General features: G+C 34.9%; 1 protein-coding gene across 1 annotated transcript in view; it reads right to left on the bottom strand.

Annotated features, from left to right (window-relative positions):
- LOC111396883 overlaps positions 1 to 2,084 on the bottom strand; it is a 4,608-nt gene extending 2,524 nt beyond the window's left edge. Inside the window, exon 1 of the mRNA XM_023023479.1 lies at positions 1,180 to 2,084. Within this exon, the coding sequence (XP_022879247.1) occupies positions 1,180 to 1,734 (555 nt within the window). The 5' untranslated portion in view covers positions 1,735 to 2,084. The remainder of the gene's footprint in view (positions 1 to 1,179) is intronic.
- Between the last annotated feature and the right edge of the window lie 13,837 nt (positions 2,085 to 15,921).

A 15,921-nucleotide genomic window follows, 5' to 3' on the forward strand; every position in this document is an offset into this window, starting at 1 on the left:
CGGGGGGGGGGGGGGTGCTGGGGAAGCAAAAACGGCGAAGTGTCCGGTTGAAACTTGAAGGATTCGATACATGTCCCATAATTTCAAAGAGTCCGAGCATCATCATAATTTAACACACCCTATACTTAATTAAGGATAAAAGCTAAAAAGAAAGTCAGCCTGGCTAACGACAACTTTTCATTTATCAGGTGATACATCTAGAAATTGCTAAATCAACAATCTAGTTGGGAAAAACTGAGCAAATTGTTTAGATAAATTGGTAACCAAAGATACCACTCATAAGTAACAAAAAACTATTCATGGTCCATAGTTCACTGATTTCACGAAATTGGTAATTTAGCAACAAGCTAACTCTAGGTCAGCAGCGAGCTCCCAATCCTATTATTTTATACTATCAATACATAAAAGTTCATATATCTTTCCCTATAAAGCTAAAAATAAGTTTACTTAATCATCTAGAACAAGGCCAAATGATTTATCTATCCCAGATTTGTGAAGGATTTTGAAAATAATATGTTTGAAGTGTTATGAATACTACATTAGAGTCGTATTATTCGTATTTGACTTTTTCCTTAAATTTCAAACCAGTGAAAGATCAAAGATCGCTATTTTTTAACACCTTTTTTTTTTTAAAATCAACATCATGAGAAATAATGATGTAAAAGGTTCAACTTCCAGAAATGATGTTCACCACAGGGTTTCCCAAAGAAAATGTAGAAATAACAATGAGGCAGAATTATACATAATTTTGAAGGGCATTGGCATTCTTCTGTCCATCATTATTATATAAAGTATAAACAAGTTCCATATTTTCACAAACATGATCTAGATTCACTAGCTTCAGGATATAGAAAAGAGTGTAGATCAAGATAAAGAGAAGCATAAACAAGGGCACTTTTATACAACAGAAAAAATTATTCCAATAAAATGTAAATGTAAAGTCCAAGGCTTTCTAGTTCATTATTTATATTACATCATATTCCAAATAAATTTGAAATGGGCTACACGAATCCTTCCTTTTTCACCAGGATACTTCAATCCATTTATAATGCATTCACCCAGACAAAAGATTAAGCATTACTTATCGAAGTTGCTGAATTATATTTCAAATTTTAGTTATTAATGAATCAACTATTTGTAAACCTTTCTAAATCAGATTATAAAAGGCAAAACGAGTACCTGGCAAACAGAGAGAGCAGTGGCGCGCGCCCGATCCAAGGGCGAAGTATAAACAGAATTGAACTGAATCCCTTGCGATTTCAAGAACACTGCTAAAGCCCTGGCCTGACGCTTTCCATTGGGAGTTAATGCCGCCTCAGAGCAGAGACCCGCGATCAAATCCGGCCTCAAATTCATGTGCCATTCCCCATGACTGATTAAATACACCTCAGTCACCGTCCGGTCGTCCTCCACCGCATCCGAGGAGGAGGAGAAGCTCCTAGAGAACTGCGGCGGTGGCGGCAAAGGCGGAGGAGGAGCCAGGACATTGTAAGGGTCCCATACCTTGATCGATGGGCCCATTCGCGGCGTTCCATAAGTGGACAGCTGCGGTGAAAGTGGAGAAGCCGAAGCGTGGCACGGCAACATTTCGGGCTCTTGTTCTAAAACTTTCTTGACTAGATTATCATCACCCAACATTTGTCTTCTGTCGTTTTCGCTATTGTGTTCGGCTTCATCTTCATCTTCTTGTTGTTCATCTTCTGAGGGTATTTGTATTGACTGTGAAGAACCCATTAGGATGAGGAGAAGGTGGGCCTATTCGGATCTGAAAAATGTATTGAACTGTACGTATTCACCAAATCAGAGAAGCTATGCATGGTCAAGCATCTGGATTTTGAGTAGCTAAGAATGTGAGAATTGAGTGGGTAAGATCTATGGTGGTGGGAAAGTAGATCTGATTTGTTTACAAGAATTAGCTGTTCTCTATGAACAAGATAGAGATACACAGAAGACACACTACTGGATGTACAATCCAAATTGACCAATGCTAAATAATAGGTTAAATAACATTATTCTTCTAAATTTCGATGGTCCAATTGAAATCGCATTTCACCATTGCAACTCTTTCGTTGCCCGCGCTGTTTCTAAATTCAGAATTGGATTTTACAGATTGTCATTGAGAATTCTAAATATACAACTACGAGCCTTTTGTTTCAGGTGTGAAAAAATGTTGATTACTAACATTAATCGAAAAATAATAAAAACTTAATTTTGAAGCTAGAACCAAGCACACTATTGAACCATTTAGATCTTAATTCTAAAATACAAAGTCGAACCAATTTTAATTGGAATTGAATCAAACCGCCTAGTTCATTTAACTTCGATTAATTTTGATTAAAATGTCTAGTTCTATATGTTGACCTCGATTTCCGTATGCGCATGTGGACAACAGATACCGAGTGAACTGCCATCCACGCAAGTTAATTCCAACATGTTTGGACGGAGTACTAGTCAACGAAGTGTTTCGGTTTGCAAAGAAGAGAAGCTTTATAACGCGAGACAAATGTTTGGGCATCGACAGCATATATGAATGGGATTGTATAATAAGAAACAATCGAGAACACATAAATACAAATTTAAGTATCTCGCTCGAATGACGTAGGATGATAAAGCATAAAGAAATATGTAGTCTAGTTTTCAATGTGTATCCTTCAAATGACACAAGGATGAGATATTTATAGTGTTACATATGAAATGGTATCCATTGGATGAGGAGCACATGACTTCATCTCCTTAATCAAAGCATCCTATCTTGGGCATCAATCTGACCTTACTAGTCTATGGCGCTTTTAATGCTCTTAAAACGGGGCAACCCTTCTACGATCAATGCTGACAAGATTTTGACATATTGCTCATGACAGGGGTCACATTAATCATTCGAATAAGGTTTTATTAACAGGAGATCTTTGAAGGAGATGGGTCATAAACAAGCCTCGAATTGAACCTGCAAACCATACATGCTCGACAAGAGGGCTTTGGTTTTCGAGCTTTGCCACTTCAAAGATGAGCTTCGTCTAGCCTTGTGTGGGATGCCACTCCACGTGGGATGCTACATAAGCTTCATGTTGAGTCTCGATGGTGAAGCGTAACAATAGCCTCTCAAGTTCAAGTATGATTATTCATATTATGTATGGACTTGTTTCTTGTGCAATGTGTCTTTGTGGGAGGGAATGTTTTCGTGTGATGATTAGGTTTTGACACAACACAATATTCCCCCAAATTCAAGAATAAATAATGATATCATAGTTGGAATTTGAAATAGTAACCTAATTCTCATATGCTGTCCTGTTCTCATGAACTGCTGAAGCTTATTGTTTGATTTGAAAGAAGGTGAAATTTGATTGATGAGCTGAAGTAGCAAAGTGCTAAACTACGGAAACTTGTTGTTTGAATTGGAACTTGTTGAAATTTGATTGAGAGGCTATAAGCAAAGTGCTGAAATTATTGTACGCCAAATAACATCAAAAGTGTTGGTTTCAGAAGATGGAATGTCTAAATGCTTCTGCTGCGTGAAATATCGTGGTAGAAGCTTTTTGTTTAGTTGATACGGAAGCGGAGTCAGAGTAAATAAACGACTGTTGAAGCTCATTTGTTTGATTTGAAAGTAGCTGAAATTTGATTAATGAGCTGAAGTAGCAAAGTCTAGACTGCTGAAGCTCGTTGTATGAATTGAAAGTGGGGTTGATAATTGTGTCAATGATTTGATATTTTGTATATTACCAAGAAAAGACAACTGGACGGTTCAACTTTCAATACACGTACCATCAGTTACATTTAATGTACAATGACGGTAGTACATTCGAGTTTTAAGGCCGTTGTGAGGACGTGTTTGCGTACAACACACGCATTAATCTCAAACATTGATGCTAAGGCCCATTAGAATTTAACAATTTGAATTTTGTATGAAATGGATGTCATTGATTAAGTGGATCCAGATCCAGTGACTCATATTCACTGGTGTTGCCAATAAAAGGCAAAACTTATCATTTTAATGGTTTTTACTTTGGCAAAAACCCTTGAATCTCTCCAAATTCGAAAATACTCCAGCCATTTCTGTTCTTCAACGATCTCACATTCTTAGAGCTTCCTCTTTCTCTTCAATTAGGTAATTCCCATACTCCTCGACCACTTTTTATTAATCTCTCATTCAAATATTTATCATTTCAATGGTTTTGGTTCGAGTGCTAATGGTAGGAGGAAGCATTATAAGGTAGTGACCCCTAAATCTAGGATAAGCTTTGGAGGGAATAAGTTTCACTTGGTGGGTCGAATAGGTTGTTCATAGGCCATAAGTGAAGAGCCTATTGATTATAAGGCAGGGTGGAGGGTCACAGAAATTGCATCTGTTGTGGCCTCTAAAAAGTTAGTCGAAACTAGAGAAAAATATAGGATCTCAGATTCAATAGAACTCCTAGTACCCAAAGCCACGAATGTGCCTATTAGCTAAGGCCGAAATGTGCGGTTGTTAATGAATACCTATTTAAGGCAATTGGTAGGGGCTTACTTTATCTGAAAGGAGATATTGCTTAGCGAGGACATGCTTTTGCATGTCTTCTAAACAATTTGTATACATGAAAAGGAAGAGTCAAATGGGTGGTATTAAATGACCCCTTGGAGACTCTTTTTGTAATGGGTTTACCTTCCTTCATCAAGGGTGGAATGAGTCCTGGTTTTGGGCAAAGGGTAGATGGCAGATCGTTGAGGAAAAAGTCCCATTGTCACTGTACCAACCCAGTATTCTAAAGCTCGTGAATTGCTTTTTTCAAACTTGTTATTTTCCTGTAATAACTGTAATTGTATTTAATATTGTTTGCTTTGCAATTTCAAGATATCAATTTGAATTGGCCCAGGTTGAGTGGGATGTCATCAGGGACATATATAGATGTCCTCAGAGGTCACGCCACTTCGACCTCCTCATCAAATAAAAACATTTTTCTAGGGCTTTGGATTGATGGCTTCTAAGGGTAAATGTCGAACTTCTTAATTTCTGCCTTGTCTTTTATTGATTCAACTAAAATAGTTATGTTGTCTTTGCTGAAAATTTTGCCAAGAAGAAGTACGCAACCCCTAACATAACTTCCGTTTTGAGGCCACTTCCACTATCAATTCTAGGGCTCTAAAGCCCTTCTCTGGTACAACCAAGCATGTCAGGGAGAAATTAGAGCACCTCAACAAGGACTATGCTAAGAGGAGTGGCGAGGAGGTACCCAAGGAGAACGGCTAAGACAAAGGGAAAATTAGGGAGGAGCTTAAGAAGAAAATTAAGTTTCTCATTCCGCCAACTCTGTTGCCAAGTTGATGTAATCATATTTTTCTGGTACAAAGGCTCAAAGGGTTGGAGAGGCCAATGAAGATGCTACGATGGAGGTGAAGCAGACCTTCAAGTTAATGGAGAATACATCAGTGGTGAGGATCCCTAGAAAATCAAGAAGGTTTATAGCGAGATAAGATGAGAAGATTGTCCCTGCAATGTTGACATGCTGCCATCAGAAGTCTAGGCAACAACTGCTAATTTTTACAAATTTTTGACTGACTGATGTCAAAATTATATATTACCTATGATGCCGTAGATCTCAAGACAATCGTAGTAAGCCAAAGTACCAGAGCTTTTGGGGTCACCCATAAATGTCAGGAGGTGTTGAAGGACATTCGGATGCATAACACGAAGTTAGTTGAAAAATCAGCAAAAGTTGAAGAAGAGGCCAAGCAAGAGAGCGCTGGACATGTTGACGAAGCGGCCAAGTTGAATTCTCCTTTAGCCAAAATTGAGTTTTTGAAGAAGAAGCTCTATGAGTGATAGTGTGATGTGGCTTCTTTGACAAATGAAGTGGAAATTTCTGATAATCATCGAAAGCTTGCTGTTGAGGTTCTAGAAAAGGCCAATTTGTAGAACATCGGCCTTAAGCACCATGCTAGGTTTTTGAAGACTCACTGCCCTACTATGTGAATGTGGTAGAGAAAACCAAGGTTGATGTTCTCAAAGTAGGTGATAGGGGATAAAGGACTACATTGCCAACTTTCACCTGACAGAAGAGTATCGACGCCTACTGATAGATGTTTGCCTATGTCAAGGTAGTAGAGAGAATGGTCAACTCTGTCTAGAATAGGATGCTGCCGAACTGAAGGCAAAGGTCTTAGAAGAAATATCTCAGACCCCAGCTAATGACTTAATGGAAGAGGTACATAGTGTAGAAGTCGACCAGGAGGAAGCTCTTGAGGACAAGCTTCGAACTAAGAAGCTCCTGTTGCTGAGGTGCTTACTATTATGTCGTCGAACTCCTAGCCACTCCGACATAATATAGGACTTTAAATTTCTCTTCACATAATGGTTGAGGCCCTCTTTTGTATATTGGTCTTTATTAATGAAATAAATTTTTCCATATTATTTTAACTTTTTGCCTTTTTACAAAGTATTGCTGCTTCGGTTATACCGCCTCCTATAATCTCATAAAACATTGCAATCATGATCACGTGATAACATAATAGAACTTTCAAATTTGTCTAAGGTAAAATGCCATAATTTTAATACTCCTTTAAGAACTTGGTGTGACATCTAAAACTTCATGGCTAGCATTAATTACCATTTTGAGGAACTTCTCTACATGGTGTATGGTCATCATGTAAGGGCTTTTCCCATGATGTTCAGTTTCATCATGGGACATGTGTGTTGTACACTTCAAAGAATTAAGAGGTAGTACCTTTTGGGATCCGACCCTTTTTTTGGAAACGCCCACGCTTCTCTACCTAGTGGATGGTTTATCAATGTAGGGGCTTCTCCTATGATGTTCAACTCATCATGGGAGGCATGTGATGTAAGTTTTGGAGAATTAATGAGATATTTCCTTTTAGGATTCGACTCACTTCTCCGAGGTACCCACGCTTCCCTACATGGTGAACATTCATATAGGGGCTTCTACCATGATACTCAGCTTTCTCATGGTAGGCATGTTACTATAAAGCCTTCTGAATGAAAAGTACTTATTGAATCATCAAAAATATTTAAATGTGCCGGGAAAAATCTTCCAGCTATACAACTAGTTTATTGGTAATATATTTAGAGGTGCTCTATGTTCCATGGATGAGGTTGTGTCTTCCCACCCAGGGCTTCTGTTCTGAAGTTCTACGTCACTGTTCTTCATTGATGCGATATGTGCCTTCTCAATTGGGACCCAATAAATCTACTTCCGACTCTTTTGATGAGAGAAAGACTTTTCAAAGCACTTGATCATTTATTTGAAGAGACCTTCTCTTTACTTTCACATTGTAGTAATGGATCATCTTCCTTTGATTTGTGACCAACTTCATTTGACATTCATTCTTCATTTCATTAAGGAAGTCGAGGTCACACCTTTTCAATTTGTCATTGGATTTTTTATTGAAGTGCAACCGGCGAAAAGAAGGCAATCCAACTTCCAATGGGCTCATAGCCTCAACACCATAAGCCATAGAAAAAAGGGGTTTTTCCAATAGCGGTTTGGCTTGTGGTCTGAATAGCCCATGGTACTTATGGTAGCTCGTCGATCCATACTCCCTTGGAAGCATCGATTTTCTTTTTCAAGGTATACTTGATGGTTTTGTTTACGCTCTCTACTTGACCATTGGGCTACTCTCCAGAGAATTCCGTATTTAGGATTTTCGCTCACCTTTCTAGATGGAACATCGTGGCCTAAACTCATTTCCCCAATGAATAAATGTCACAAATTTTAACTCCTTGTCTAGGGCTTCCACTTGTTCTTTATTCAAGAACAAATTCTTTTTCAAGGAGGATGTACAACTTTTCGACAAGCTTTTTCCAAGAGGATGTTCATGGTTACAGTGGCGTTTTTCATAGACAGCACCAATTTGTTGACCTCAATTTTTGTATGCACACATAGACAACAAATATCAAGCGTACTCACGTCCACACAAGCTAATTTCAACACGCTTGGATGGATTACTAATCAACGAGGTTTTTCGATTTGGGCAAGGTGAAAGCTTTATAACGCGAGACAAAAATGCTCGGGCACCGACAACATATATGAATGAGATTGCATAATAAGGAACGATTGAGAACACATAAATCCAAAATTAAATATCTAGCTCGAATGACATAGGATGATAATGTATAAAGAAATAACAAGTCTAGTTTTCAATGTGTATTGTTGCATACCTTTCAAATGATATAAGGAGGAGGCATTTATATTGTGACATATGAAATGGTATCTATTGGATGAAGAGGTATGTGACTTCATCTCCTTAACCAAAGCATTCTATCTTCGGCATCAATTTGATTTCACTAGCTATAGCACATTTAATGCTCTTAAAATGGGGACAGCCATCCTGCGACCTATGCTAACAAGATTTTGACATATTACTCATTATAGGGTTATATTAATAATTCGAATAAGATTTTATCAATAGAATATCTTCGAAGGAGCTAAGTCATGAACAAACCTTAGATTGAACCCCTGAATCATACTTGCTTTGGTGAGAGAGATTTGGTGTTTGACTTTGCCACTTTGAAGAGGAGCCTTAGCCAGTCTTGTGTCGAAAGCCACGTAGGCTTCATGTGGACCCCCGATGGCGAGGTATAACACTGTCTTAACTAATACTTTAGTTTGAAAATAGTTTATGTTACTATATGCTAATAATTTACAAATGTAAAAGTGTTGTGCCAGCTTGGTCAAATCTAGCTACAATCATAATTTCTGCTCATTAACCTTCTTCAAACAATTGCCATTTAAAAGATAATAGACATGTCACCGAGAATGAAAAGTTTGATATGCAATATGAAAAATGATCGACTCTTAAAATTTAACCTTTTTCTTTAATAGTGACTACTCTTCAATCTACCTTTTTGAATATTCCAATAGTACATACTTACAATAATACATTAGAATGTTATAGTCGAAAATAGAGAAAAGTGTACAATGAGGTAAAGATTTCAAGAGGCATGCATTGGGATGCTCTTTGTTCCAAGAGCCCTCCCTTTGACGTCGGCATGGCTCGATACTAAAGACTTTATTTGTTCTACGCAAAAGTTTTCTTTTTTCTTTTTATTTTTCAAATACAGACCGACTTTCATGACAAGACTTGTTTGTAACTTGGTTTTCATGTGTACATATCGAACTCCTGCTACATATACATTATTGGCAATTGTAAATTCATCCTTGCCAAATCCTAGGCATAGGTAGCGTTGGCTAGTTTCATGCATAAATACATAAGAGCATCTCTAATGCAACAACATGGATTGTTGTACATGTAAAAGTAGAATGGAAAATGGAGAGGAGCATTTCCAATGTGGATATAGATTGTACTTATTGTGGGTTACGAAAGAGTGAAAGTAAATTACAAAAATTGTATATACACATCTTCCAATGAAGATAATTCAAAAAACTAATGATTGATGTCTATGGAATATGTATTAGACATCCTCACTTTTCCTTAACAATTAAGTATTTTGGGATGATATGACACATTTTATTATAATCCATAGTTTCATCGGAGATGCTTTAAGATGAGTGCTACTAAAAGTAGCTAACTAGACTATCCTAATATGCAATAAGGGATATATGGATAAGAAACAAGGGTAGAAGTGGTCATACCATAGATCTTAACGAGTAAGGATTCCACTTAATGAGCAAACATCAATCATTAATGGGTAGATTTCATCTCTAGCAGTAGCAGTGACTTTAAGCGTAATTTCAATCAGGTCACCAACATTTAATTTGTCTCAATTAGATCATTGAACTTCAGTTTAGTATCATATATGATCACTGTTACATCCAAAAATTATTACAGTCCACCTGGATGCCATATCATCAGCAAAGAAAGGTTTCACGTGTTCGCCTGTCATGAAATGAATATATTTATGCCTCAATTGTCGAGGCCTATCTAAACAAGGAATGCCTCGATCTCCAAGGCTTACGAAACAAAGAAATGTGTAAAACTTAACACTTGATCAAAAACATGATTAGGGGCACCGAATAGGCATGAATAAGAATTATCTCAGTGCGGATTATGACAAATCTACAACTATGTTAGTGTACCATGTCTTTACGTGATAACATAGTGTTCTTAAGCAAAATGTCAAAAAAATATGAATATTGATGAGATTTGGAAATGATAACTTAATGACAATTTCCAATAAAATAATGGATAATGTCAAATTACAAAAATGATAAAAATATTCTTATCAATCTCATATAAATAAATTATTCCATATTGAGAAATGAGGCGATTCGAATACAATAAAGTCTAGAGGAAAACCTTTAGAGAAGTTAAAAAAAAAATTACACCGTGGAGTTTAAGAAATATAATCCATTTTTTTAAGTTAGTAGTTTGGCGCCTATGCAAATCCATACCAAAACCAAGAGAGTAACACATACATGAATCAACACACAAGCCAAAGAAAATGAGTGGAAGTGGTTCAAATAGTAATAAAAATCTAAGAATAAATAGGAATGAAAGTCCTACAATTTCAATAGAAGGAAACGCCTAAAGAAGAATAAATCAAAGGTCATCAAGAATGGTGGAAAGGTTAATGCTGAACAGCACTAGATTTGGATATAATCATGCAACATGTTGCTAAAAAGAAAAATGATATGATGCAGTTCTCAATGTAGTAGAGACATAAAATTCTCCTTCTCCAAGATGATGGATGTGAGAGCACAACCAGCGGTTCAATAAAGAAAGATATCATACATTACACTACTCTCACAAAATAGTCAACTGCCTATTGATCCGTAATAGATGGTGGGTAAGTTACCCATCATAATTGTAAGACAAAGTGACGGGAGTTATACAATGTTATTGAAGTTGATGGGAGTTAAGGGAAGTTAACCATTTCATTAATCTATTTTAATATCTTGCAGGTCGGGTCATCCCATATAAGAGATCCACTATCCGTGTTTCTAAAATCTACAAAAACATATATGAAAATTTATTATGACTTGCCCACCTCTTGAAAGAAGTTGACTTTTTATATTTAAATTGCATTTCTTATGGTATTCAATATCTCCTTTATTTGAGGAGGAAGGATTTGATATAGGTGGTTTTAAATCATGGGACAAGTGGCATGATGGTCCTCATTGTTCCATAAATACAAGAGAGTTGACTATAACCCAATTTTCAAAATTGAGTGTAAACACTAATACATTCAAAAAGTATACGCTGTTATATTGAATTGCAACAAGAGAATAGGTGTTTGAAGGACGTTCATCTTCAAATTATCCAAAAATATTGGTACATCACATTTCTCTAGGATCTATTATTGTGAGAGTTTGGATTGATATAACAATAAAATCTGATGAATTAATTTTATGGAAGCCACCTACTAATATAACTTGTATTGAGAATGTGTTGGTATCATAATTGCATGGCCATTTGACAAAGTTGTAATGGAGTAAATAGCATTGACAACAAGGTAATTTTTTTAATGCTTAATCTTTAGTCATTAATTAGATTTTTGACTTTTTGACTTTACATTATTTTTACAATCAAATAAATTATTTGGCTTTGTTAATTTTCAGATTTAAATGCATCATTGGTTTGATCGATATTATTCTCCAAACATATCGCAAGAGTTCAAGAAATTTTCTTTTGAGGAAGATTATTCTAATTTAGTTTTGTTTATTGCCTTTCCAAACATATATTATTATTATTATTAGTTAATGTGAAGATGGAACGTAACTAGATTTCTCTATTAAACAATTACATTGGTGTATTTCTACAAGACTACTTATGCATATTTTGAAATTTATTATTGACTTGGTTATTGTTGTTCATATTTGAAGTCCAAAAAATAATGATATAAAATATTTACATTTGACAATTGATGAATTTCCTAAAATAAAATCATATCACGAATGTTATTTAATACAAACAAAACATGCTATTGAAAATGTATGCATTACATTCAATAAGTGAAATAAATATAAAAAATGATGAAAAAAGAATGTTATTGAAAATGTAACCTTGGCAATTAAAGAATGTTATTAAAATGAAAAATATAATGGGAAAAAAAGATATTGAAATAAAAAAGATTGCACGAAAAAAATGCTATAAATATTAAAATCATGACGATAATAGAATGCTATTTTAAAGTTTTTAAAGCACTTTATAATAGCATTCAAAAAAAAATTGCAATCGAGGTATGATTTTTAATAATAACATCAATAATAGCATTTCAAAAAATGTAATAGAACATGATACATATAGAATCAACTTCCATCTAAAATGTATTTCTTGATCTCAGAAAAAACATTCTTATTTTGCAAAATAGTTATAGTCTTTCTACATTCTTAATTCTTTAACTAGAAATTTAGAGCGAAGTTTTGTAATATGGTAGAAGATGAAATCGGAATTTCTACAGTATGAGATGACATAACATGATTATTTTGATATGCAAAACATATATGGTTTAATCAAGATAATTAAGTATTCATCCATTTTTCCTCTATATCCTATTGAAGGTTAAAATCGGTCAAAAAATGAAGTAAATGTTAGTTTCTAATTTTTAACACTGTAAACTACGATGTTATTTTGAATATTAAAGTATGCTTGATGGGTAAGAGATGTATTAGTTTTAGTGATTTCACTCATATGTAGTTTTGAGTACAAATGCATTTATTTGAATTTTCGAATTTATTGACTAAATGAAGTACAATTACTATTTTATCTAATAACAGTAGACTTTAATTTTATTTTTATTACTCCAGCATATTTGCAAAGATTAGAGATTACATGACTCGATGGATTAGGATGTATGTTGTTTGTGAGTTTAAGCTGCTGAAATACTCAGATAAGATTGCTGATATTGGTAAAGTCAGATTGAAGCTGATTGGTGGAACATGCAGAACACTTGATAATGTTTGACATATACCAGACTTGAAGAATCTCATTTCATGGAGTCGTCTTGATTCGAAAGGGTACACGTTCTCTGAAGGAGGTGGAGTCTTGAAGGTTCGAAAGAGTGTTTGTGTTGTATTAGAAGGACGGAAGAGGTCCTAACTATACATCTTGCATATTTGGGCAGAATTGTAAAGAAAAGTTAGCACAAATTTAATATTGTGGTGGATATTTGTTTTGGTACTATACTTTTGGGATTTGGTTTAGGGTTCATATTGAAGAATACTACTTAGCCAATTCTAGAAGATATATGTAATTCACTTTGCCACCATTATCTGCGATTCCATCATATTCAACTGCTAGAGATAGACTCATTGGAGATAGGTACGTGAATGTTGACTTGGTTACACATGTTTTTAGCATTTTGAAGGTGTTGAGACTAGCCAAGGATTTTTACAGAGGCATTAGGAATTGATTCTGTTACAGTGTGTGCTTCGACATTGTTGATAATTTCTAATTCTGTATGAATTTTGAGAAACCTAGTGTTTGGGTTCGTGTATTAGTATTGGATACCATGAAAGAGGATAATTATTTTTTTTTTTGTTGGAGAAAGTTTGATTCTTATTGAAGAGTTCGAATTTTTTGTTGCAATCAAATATATTTTTTTAGGTAGAGAAATTTTGAAGCTTAGTTCACTGTATCAGAATTTGTATCAATATGAAGACTGTTGGATTTTTTTTTTTACCCAAATTAGGTTTTTTTTTTGGGAAAATATTATTTCCTGTATTACATGCGTTTTTATTGTAAAAATATTATTTCCTTTATTTCACACGTTGTTTTATAGAAAAAATATTGTTTTGAATTTTTTGACCCAAATTAGGTTGGAATTTTTTTCCCTTTATTTCATGTGCTTTTATTGGAAAAATTATTATTTGATCTATTCCACGCGTTTTTTATTGAAAAAAATATTGTTTCATTTATTCCACATTATTTTTTCTCTTATTTTCATGTTTGTGGCATTTCTGGGATTTGGCATGTTGCCCTATAAATACTAGACTATTTTCACAATTTTGTATTACTGAAGATTGTATTATTTAGTCACCACGGAGACTAAATACAGGGACAGTTCTTCGTACCAATATCGTACAGGGGCTTTTGGTCGAGATTAACTCAAAGCACGGTGTCAAACATATGTTGATTGATCATTTTAATAAGAACCATGACATGAAGATTAGATCTACAATGAGATTTGCCATTGAGGACTTGGTTTTCAAGCTCTTTGGTGAAGGACTTCTGTGAGTAAGGCTTCTACACATATACTTTCACCTAGTCCTTCCATCATGGCTCCTAAACAGGATAAGCTAAAGGGACATATACAGAGAGACATGAATGGCATGGGGCTTGGAGACTGCATACAAAATTCAGAGTATGACGTCCTACAATCAGCGAGTCGCTTTCACATGCTTCAGATGTTGCAACACAAAGTACCATGAGATCAAAAGAGCTTGCAACTAGCACTATGAGATCAGAGACACCTGCTTTTTGCTCGACATTCAGTGCACCATCCCGAGACAGTGTTTTCACCTAGATGGGCCCCTTCTCGTACCTCTCCAATGAGTGAGCCTGATTATGCAAACTACTATGACTCAGAAATATTTCAGACCAAATGCATGACCCGATCGATGTCTATGTACTACCACCCGAAGATTTACCCTTGGAAGTACCCTTGAGCAATCTACACTTGTTTTTGGTCATGTTTCATTTACTGTTACTTGCAATTCATTTTGAGACATTTGTTGCACTTTACATTGGCTGGAGGTCACAGATATGCCCCTCTCTTTTATTTGTATTCTCGCTTTTTATGATACAGAATAAGCCACACTGGTGGTATTCGCTTAAAAAATTTTTGTATTACTAAAATATAGAATAATTGTATAGGCACAATTATTGTATTTGTTTTCTTCATATTCGTCAATTGAATAAAATATTTTGCTCATATACCAATTAATTATTTATCTTTTACATTGTTATTTGTTTGTGATCATATACGTCATATCATATCATCTATGTTACTTCTATCTGTTTTATATTTTCAATAAGTGATATCAAAGCTATTGGTTATGATTTGTTCGAAATTTTGTTATTGAAGTTAACCATGAAGTATGATATTCACTCTTGGATTGCACAATACAAGATTCTTGTTGTAGCAAGTGAAGATGTGATTGTACTCACATAGATAGTTTGGATGATGCATTGTTGAGATTTGAGAAAATGCCTATAACTAAGACGACAAATGAAAAACAATGGAAGGATCGGAAGATACTCTTACGGAATTATCTTCATCTCTCTATCAATATTCTTCAAAACATTTTGGAGGATAAAATGGCTGCTGTATTGTGGTTGAAGTTGGAGCAATTGTGCATGACTAAAATTTTGACAAGCAAATTGCATTTAAAGTAGATGTTGTATTCTAATCGGATGGTAGAAAGCGGATATTTGAAAAATAATCTGATTGTGTTCAAGGAGATCGTCGCTGATTTGGAGACTTTAGAGATAAAGTATGATAAAGAAGATCTGGCTTTAATCCTTTTGTGTTCACTGCCCACTTCGTTTATTTTATTTAGAGACACGATATTATATAGTCATAATACTCTCACCACTGAAGATGCGTATAACACTTTATTTTTAAAAGAGAACATAAAGCATTTGGTTAGATTTGGGGTCAGAGGTGGAGAAGGCCTTGTTGTTTATCATGATCGGAGAAGGGATAAGTCGATGTTAAATTTCAGTAATAAGGTTTTTTATTATTGCAAGAAGAAATGACACATTAAGAGGAATTTTGACAAATTACTGAACAAAGGTTATTTGATTACATATTATGAAAAACAATAAAATACTTTAGACGAGAATAACATAGTCAAAAAACTATTTAAGTGATGGAGATGTTTTGATGATTTCTAACATGGAATCCAAACCTGACGAGCGGTGAGTTTTGGATACAACTTGTGCATTCCATATGTGTCCCAACCGAGATTTGTTCTCTATATTCATCAATTGAATAAAATACTTCATTTTTTTGTCAATTAATTTTTT

Source organism: Olea europaea, chromosome 7, assembly GCF_002742605.1.
Source record: "Olea europaea var. sylvestris chromosome 7, O_europaea_v1, whole genome shotgun sequence".
NCBI classification, from domain to species: Eukaryota; Viridiplantae; Streptophyta; class Magnoliopsida; order Lamiales; family Oleaceae; genus Olea; species Olea europaea.